Source organism: Doryrhamphus excisus, chromosome 2 (genome assembly GCF_030265055.1).
Source record: "Doryrhamphus excisus isolate RoL2022-K1 chromosome 2, RoL_Dexc_1.0, whole genome shotgun sequence".
NCBI lineage: Eukaryota > Metazoa > Chordata > Actinopteri > Syngnathiformes > Syngnathidae > Doryrhamphus > Doryrhamphus excisus.
In genome coordinates this window covers 255,054-264,120 of record NC_080467.1, presented here as the reverse complement: position 1 = coordinate 264,120, position 9,067 = coordinate 255,054, and the positions used below count along the sequence as shown (strand labels likewise).

The following is a 9,067-nucleotide window of genomic DNA, read 5'->3' as shown; positions in this document are numbered from 1 at the left end:
TTTGAAGGCTGCAATTTGACAGCCATTATAATTACAGAGTGGTGCTTATGCGGAGCTGCAAACGTTTTGCTTGAAGATACGCGTCACAGTGCATCAGCGCAGGGAAAATCCCAGAAAATCTTATTGTTGTGAATAGTTACATTCAGACTTGATTCATCCATTTTTTGTGCCGCTGATCCTCACTAGGTTCAGCACTGATGTCCAAATCAAGGCGGAGAGGTTTAAAGTACAGCAGCACTAAGGAAATACGCACTTTTATTCACAATCCTTATATGTGACATGAACACATTTTCTATGTGTTCTAAAGATACACAAACAGATAAAAAGAGGCAACTAAGAATGCATTTAATGGGACTCACCTTTGGAAATAAAACTCCAAATGGTGCCAACAATGCTCCCGTGGGGGAGATGTATGGACTGTATGTGGGTTAGGGGGGTTCGCTGGAGGACCTCATCCACACCAGAACTCCGGTCAGAGAGTGAGTCCGGACGCAGTAGCAGAACTGTGAACTTTATTGCTTTACAGTTTAATTTCCATTCAACAGATTAATTAGTGAGTAGTGTGTCTTAATGGGTCTGGTTTCGAATGGCTATATGTGGTCCTACTGAGGACCCCTTAGTTGCCCCGCAAGTTGCCTGGTACTGGTACAGTGCCTGTACTAAACATTACATTAATAATGAATTAAGGAATTTACTAAGGAATTTACAACAACTCAATTTACATTTAATGTGAAACATGTAAATTTACCAGCTTTAAAAAATATATTTCTGTGTACTAAGTTAGCTGAAAACCTCATATTACAAATATATAACATAAATTGGCCAGAAATATTTCAATATTGAACAAAGCTAAATTTGTTCTCAATCAGAAATCACTCCACACTCTTTATTGCTCTCTGGTTCTACCATATCTTACTTATTGTGTGGAAATATGGGATAATAACTATAAAAGCAATCTTCACTCGCTAAATGTACTGCAAAAAAGGTCGGTAAGGATAATTCATAATGCCGCCTACAGAGAACATACTAACTCCTTATTTAAGGAACTCAAACAATGCACACCGATGAGCCAATTCAAGAAACAATACAAGCAGTTGATGTTTGCTAAATAAAAACTAAAAAAAAATAATACAAATTAATAAAATAAATTAATAAATAAAATAAATTTGCTAAATACAAGGATGAAGAGTCTTGAACCAGTCATGATGTGCTATATATATCACTATATTGACACTTACTATGGTACCCATTATGGCATTGGATGCTCATATCACCTCGTACTTCGGTACGTGACAAAAAATAATAAAAAAAATATTTTTTTTTAAATATATATTTTTATTGTTTTTATTAAATTTTTTATAGTAATTTATAATACATTTTTAATAATATATTTTTTTATTTAAAAAAAAAACTACATTCGGAAAGCAGGAAGTGAACAAATGTAACAGTTACTGATTGTAAAAGTACCAGATGGAGGGCTAGGATTTAATAAGCTTTGCTCCCTCTACATCAGCAGTAATTTTACAGAGAAAAATTTGTAGCAAAGTTGAAACCAAAAAGTTGTAGAAGAAACAAAATTAATAATTTTAGGAAAATAAAATAAAATCAAAATCTGGAAATAAATGAATAAGTACGAAGTAAAGTAAAGTTTAAAAAAAAACTGCATTATGGAAAGCAGGAAGTGAACAAATGTAACAGTTACTGATTGTAAAAGTACCAGGTGGAGGGGTAGGATTTAATAAGCTTTGCTTCTTCCTACTCCTTTTGGACATGTGGAACTGTGAACTGATTATGGGATGCACTCAATTGTAATCTGATGCATGTTCAAATGAAATAAAACCATTACCATTACCATTACCATTACATTCCATGTTACGAGGTGGACTCGTGAGAGAATGCCCTTCCAACACATTTTCTAAGATCTTACGACTTTCGGCCAAGTGGTGTGTGAATATGTAAATGAAAAATCACGACTGTGCAAAAAGGTCACGAGCTGTAAAGCATGAACCCCAAATACCAGGTCCACCATCAGCCCGAGCATCTTCCCACACAGCATGACATCATAAACCAATTCCCAGGATCCTGACAGCATCGTCTGACACGCTCTCACATACCTACGCTGCGGTAACACACGGCAACACACACACACACACACGCCCTCTTGCAGCGTTGACATCACACGGCTTGTTACGTCAAACCACAACACACACCTCTGCTCTCACTGCCGCTCTTCTCCTCTCCTCCTCTCCTCGCACTCACGGGCCAGCAGACGCCTCCTCACACTCCTCTGCTCGATGTCTTTTTACTTTTCACTGGCGGAGTTACATGCGTTTACCTTTACATCCCACCAAGGTGGGATTGAAATATACAATTTCATTTATCTGGAAGTCAACTTGCTCCTTCTTTGCCTTTATTTTTGTCTTCAGTTGCTTGTCCCTGCATCTCAATGAGGAACAGACACCTGTGGGGAAAGTCACCAACATCTACCTTCAAGTCAAACTTTAAATGGTTACCTTAAATGTAAATACAGAGGGTTTGTAGGCTAAAAAACACTGGTAAGATGCTGACAATCCAAATACTGCATCATTTAGATGGGATATGCTCACTGGAGTTGGCTTGTAGGCCAAAACACGTCCTGGGGTAGGCTCCAGCTCACATATGACACCGATGAGGATGATAGAAAATGGATCAATGGAGATATGAAGAATTGTGGTTATATTTGGTTCATATTTATTTACAAGTATTAATTAAAAATATTAATAATATATGAAAAATATATTTAAAAAATATTTAAATATATTTAAAAATGTGTATATTATATAAATAATATAAAAATATATTTAAAAATGTATATATAAAATATTTAAAATATATTTAACAATTTATTTTAAAATATTAATGTTAGTAACATTATGATTATTATAATATAACATACTTATAATTATTATATTATTTTCTTATATGTATATCATATATTTGTATAAAGATTTGTTTCATATATATGATATATAATATGTTGTTATATGCTGTACGTTGATAATATATTATGAATTTAATATTATAATAGTATTCTTATTATTAAACCTTAACAACAATAATGTTTTATTGCTGTTGATACTATTATTCCTTAGACAATTTTTATGGCAATTTGAAGGTAGAAGATTATACATTTTTTATTTAGTGCATTCATAATTAACATTTATATTCATTGCTACTTACCTTTAAAATGATTGTTTAAGGGTATCTGAAAATGATCCACTTTCACATAATTGCTTGAGGATATTTGCGTTCATTGTCGTTGTGTATTTTCTTTTACAACAGCAACCTCTGCTGGACAGAAAATGTACTTACATTTTAGTCGTTTGGTTGGGAATTTGAACTCCGTATGTGGAAAAAACGAAATTATAAATCAATTAACGCACTTATGTTTAAGTAAATTCATTATTATTATTATTATTTATTTATTTATAATGAATTTACATTGTAGTCATTACAACCATTTGGCATTAGATTTGTCATATCATAGATTCTTCCCCTCGAATAAGAACTGTTAATGGTCAATAACTATATATATTAAATTAATTTAGCAATTAACATTGCTATCAACTGTTATCAACTATTTAAACCGTTCAAGCATAACGTGTTTGAAAAGTAAGAATTGCAAATTTACGAGAAGAACCTGAAGGCAGCTTGAGAGGCGTTCAGGAGCATTCGGTCCCAGGCAGGTTACAACTAGCATACACTGGGTGTGCGATGGACTCCCAACCACCGCCAAAGCCCTGGGAAAGGCGTATTCCCGGGACGATTGGTACACCTGTAAATTACAGGTAAATTTATTCGGGGTAGTTTGTTGTTTTTTTTTAATTTAATACATTTATTTTTTATTTAGCATTATTTCTCCCTGTGCTCGTGTAACATGTTAGCAATAGGCTAATGCTAGCATGAAAGCTGTCGATGTTTACACCAGAAGGGACTGGAGTAATGGTAGTAATTAATAGTTGTAGGTAGTGTTAGGATTATGATTAATAATCCTTATAAGTTTTTTGTGATATTAAAACACCCTGGAAATGTTACTGATTGAGTAAGTTGCGTTGTTTTGCTAACACGGCCTATCGCGGCCTTCAGTGCTGTCACTCCGCTAGTGACGTTTGTGTATTTGTGTACGTGGTCACGTGAAAATACTGCATGACGTAGCTCCTTTATCAATCAGCTTCATTAATATTCTAATTAGTTGTCGGTTTGACAGCAGTTTTTATCAGTTTTTACCGATGGATACAGTTTCTAAGTGCATTTGATTGAGATTCATACTGGTTCAATCCTGGTATTGTGCCAATGTTTGGCTTGATCATTACAATGTCTTCATAGAATCACACATGCGTGTCTGTTCTGCCCCCCCAAACAGGTCTACAGACTTTGGACCACCTGCAGGCCTCTCTGTGTCAACCGGCCCTCCTGTCCTGACCAGAGTTGCACCACCGTTGCCCCCTCGTCCCGTCCAGCAGTCATACCGTCCAGCTTACAGCTCCTTCACCTCTTCTTACAGTCCCTACGGGGGCTCCATGTATGGAGGCTACAGCCCCTACAGCTACAGCTACAGCGGTGGCTACGGCCATGGAGGATACGGTCGCTTCTCCCAAGCGCAGGAAGTTGTCCCCAGTCGCTTTGTGCAGCAGGCAGAAGAAAGCAGTCGCGGTGCTTTCCAGTCCATCGAAAGCATCGTGCAAGCCTTCGCCTCGGTTAGCATGATGCTGGACGCCACATTTTCAGCGGTCTATAACAGCTTCCGTGCTGTCCTGGACGTGGCCAACCACCTGACGCGGTTACGAGCACATCTCACCAGGGTTTTGTCAGCATTCGCTTTGGTGCGCACGTTGAGGTACCTCTACCGGCGCTTGCAGAGACTACTGGGACGGGGGTCAAATGCTGAGGTGGAGGACTTATGGGCCGACAGTGTAAGCGATGCCCTGGCTACGAGTGCACCCAGAGGCCCTGGAGCAGCCATGGACGATCAAGCTGTTAAGTCGTGGCCAATCCTTTTGTTTTTTGCTGTCGTTCTGGGGGGACCCTACCTAATTTGGAAACTGCTCAGTTCTGCCACTGGCTCTGAAGACAGGGGTAAGTTTTGGATTTGTCCAAAACATTTGAATGTTTTGACTTGGGGGGGGGGGGGGTCAGGACCCAAAGTGAGTCTTGGCCCATTTTTATTGGCACATGTGGCCAAAATAAATCAAGTATTTTTTTCATGAATGGTACAGTGGATCCAGTGCACATTCCACAAATTGGCAGGTTCTTTTTTTGACATTTTTAAAAAGGTTTTTAATTCCCCCTCAGAAAATAGGCATTTTTTTATGGCAATCTACTCATTTCATTTACTCATGGCCGCTACCAATACCAATATTACACGCTAACGATGGATCTGCACGATTGATCGATAGCGCTGCGCCCGAGATGGATCCATCGTTAGCACACAAATCGATCGATTTCTGCGCTCACGATGGATATAACTGCCTTGCGCTGGAGACCGATGCTTTGACACTGCGCTGACGATATATAATGACAATCGTTGATCTGCTAATTGCATACAATTAGGGTTAGGGTTCACACTCCCCCCGCCGAGAACGGTAACAAAGCGAACTGCTTGACAATTAATCAAAGATTTGGAATTTGCATGCATCGACTTCTTGTTGATTCTTGTAAGTAACAACGCTCAGCGCTGCCATCTGTTGGCATCTAAACAAACTACACACATCCATCCCGGGCGCAGTAATATACCATCGATTGTGAGCGCAGAAATCGATCGATTTGTGCGCTAACCATGGATCCATCTCGGGCGCAGCGCTATCGATCGATCGCGCAGATCCATCGTTAGCGCGTAACACCAATACTATTCACATATATGCGGTGTAAATATTGAAATGTACTACTGGCTATATTAGGCTTCTGAAGCGTAGATACTGAAGACTCCCTTTCTGTGCCGGGAGAGGCGATACGATATCGGTGTGCATACCTGCGACCCCAGTGCGGATAAGCGGGTGAATCGATATTTAGCCCAAATATCGAAGCATCTATATGACGAAAGAACACTAAAAATAACAATATATTTACTTTTGCACTGTGTCCTTTGTTTGGCTATGGATTATTAGGGCTGCAACTAATGATTATTTTCTTAGTTGATTAATCCATAGCATGTTGTTGTGATTAAACGGGTTGTCGTGTCCACTGATTGGTCATGCATTGTTACACACGGTATTAGTATATTAGTCCTATGCTCCTCCCTCCAATTATTGTGTGTGTATAAGGATAAAATATGCATGCTAAGATATGATTTGAAGTGTTCTCCAGTAACATGTGAATGAGGTATGCTTGTGTTGTGTAACTCTTGCAGCCACAAACTGGGCCACTGGGGAGGACGACCACGTGGTGGCGAGAGCAGAGTATGATTTCACAGCTTCTACTGAGGAGGAGGTCTCGTTCCGAGCTGGAGATATGCTCAACCTGGCGCCTAAAGGTAAGTCTACTGCTGACAAAAAAAAAATATATATATATATATAATCTTTCTGGTTGCTGTAATGTATTTTTTTATGTATTTTGTGTTTCTGCTATTACAAATGACATGCTCGAGCTGCATTGGCAGATCGTATCGGTCTTCGTTATATAAAGTATATATTGGGATTCCTCTAAGACACCTGGGAGTATTGTATCTGTGAAAGTGTGTGTGTCCCAGGGGTGGGCAAAGTTTTGACTCGAGGGCCGCATTGATTTCACAAAATTGACTGGGGGGGGCTGGACTCCACCTGGAATTATTGTATCTGTAAAAGTGGAATTTATTTGATGTAAAGTGTGTTATAAATTTATAATAATAATACTAAATATATTATTATTTATTATTTTATATTATTTATTATTATTTTATATTTATTATTATTTGTTATTATTTGTTATTTTATATTTATTATTATTTGTTATTTTATATTTATTATTATTTGTTATTATTTTATATTTATTATCTGTTATTATTATTTTATATTATTAATTATTTTATTATTCTTTTATGATATATTATTATTATTATTATGTGCTTGGGTCCCTTTTTCCGGGAGCACTTTGTAAACAACAGACCACATCAAGTAACGAAATTGCAGCTACTTAAACCATGAAAATGTCGGCTCAAGCTATGATGCCAGGTTGAATGTTGACTTTAAATGAAACACCTTGGAAAGAACGGGCGGGCCGCATTCAAACACTTGGCGAGCCGGATGTGGCCCCCGGGCCGTAGTTTGCCCACCTCTGGTGTGTCCCTTTGCTTCAGAGCCACTTTGTAAACAGCCGACCACATCGAATAACCAAATTGATAAAAAGCTACTTAAACCATCAAAAGGATGTATGATGTATATTAAGTTTAAATTAAATACGTTGGAAAAAACATGCGGGCCATATTCAAACACTTGGCGGGCCGGATGTGGCCCCCGGGCCGTAGTTTGCTCACCCCTGCTCTAATTTCTAACACTATCAGTTATTGGATGTTCATCGATATTTGAAACTATTCACCCCCCCATATAAAAACAATAGTCCCATTAATATAGTATACATTAAAAGTCAATATATACTATATTTGATGGAGTTATGATGGTCAATACAGTATTTGAATTAAGGACAAAAACTAATATAGTTTGTGACATGACAATGGAATTGCGTTATTCTTTCACTGTCGTCTTCAGAGCAACAGCCCCGCGTGCGTGGATGGCTGCTGGCCAGCCTGGACGGGCAGACCACCGGCCTGGTCCCAGCCAATTACGTCAAGGTCCTGGGCAAGAGGAAAGGCCACAAGCACGTGGAGACGGAGTGGGAGCAAGGGAGCTCGCAGGCCTCCCGAACCAACGTCGCTGCAAACGTGAATCCATCGCCCGAGGAGTCGTTAGAGTGCGCGTACAAAGAAACACAAACGTCCAAGTCCAACTCCAGCGCGGTGGTTAACATCCCGGATAAAACTGACCTGTGACGGTTTGGTTAAGAACGTCAGCGATTATGATGACAGCACTCAGTCAGTAGATTCTGTGTTTCACTGTTAAGGTCGGCGCCTTAGAATTTTATCTGTAAATGATTGACAAGGAAAGTTTGATGTGTCATCCTGCTGCTTGGTGTCTTGAAAGCAAAATGATCATTATGATGGTTAAATGGGAAACTTTTGCTTCATTTCATAATTGGTTTTCTTCATTCAAACATGTTTATAATAATAAGCAGCTAATTTTGCACAGCCTAAATCACCATATTAGTGGTGTATTTTGGAAAATAAATACTTTGGAAAAACCTGCCGTGTTCAAACCTTTTCCAGCAACAGCCACATACTGAAAAATGAAAGGATGCAGGGGCCACTTTGATGTTTTATGTTTTTAAATATTTTTTCCATCTCAGCTGTATCCATTTTTTTTTTTTACATTTTCAAAATTGTCTTCTCAATTTTCACAATTTTCTTCTCATTTTATCACTTTATTCCTATCGTATTTTGGACTTTGTTCTCACAATATTGCAACTTTTTCCCCAACCTCATTTTCCAAAAATTACAATTTAATTGTTTTCTTTGTTTCTCTTGTTACTGCGGCTTTTAAAAAAAACTTTTTAAATATTTCAACTCAAAGTAACATTAAAAAAACAATTATGAATTGTCATAAAATTGCAACTCATAATACAACTTTTTTCTTTAATATTTGGACTTTATTCTCATTAATTACATTTGTTTTTTCTAGTTCTGCTGCAGCTTTTTAAAAAAATTATTATTATATGTCAGCATTCTTGGTGTAATTTTTCTTTTTTCCTCAATTATGACTTTATTCCCAAAATATTTAGACTTTATTCGCATAACAACTTGATCCACAATGTATTACAACTTTATTTTTTGTTTTTCATATTACAACTTATTTGTTTACTATAATATTTCAACTTTATGCTACTAAAATTAGCATTTTTGATTGTGATGTAATTTCTGAAAAATTAGGACTTTTTATTGTTAGATTACAACTTCTTTTTACTTAATTACTTAAAGTTTGTGCCAATAAAAAGGACTGCAAGG

General features: G+C 37.5%; 1 protein-coding gene across 1 annotated transcript; it reads left to right on the top strand.

Moving 5' to 3' along the window:
• Positions 1-3,684: 3,684 nt before the first annotated feature.
• On the top strand, positions 3,685-8,494 carry pex13 (peroxisomal biogenesis factor 13). Its single transcript, XM_058061116.1, has 4 exons — positions 3,685-3,827; positions 4,403-5,115; positions 6,386-6,508; positions 7,719-8,494. The coding sequence occupies exons 1-4, from the start codon at positions 3,754-3,756 to the stop codon at positions 7,997-7,999; spliced, it is 1,191 nt and encodes a 396-aa protein (XP_057917099.1). The 5' UTR covers positions 3,685-3,753; the 3' UTR covers positions 8,000-8,494.
• The last annotated feature ends 573 nt before the right edge of the window (positions 8,495-9,067 follow it).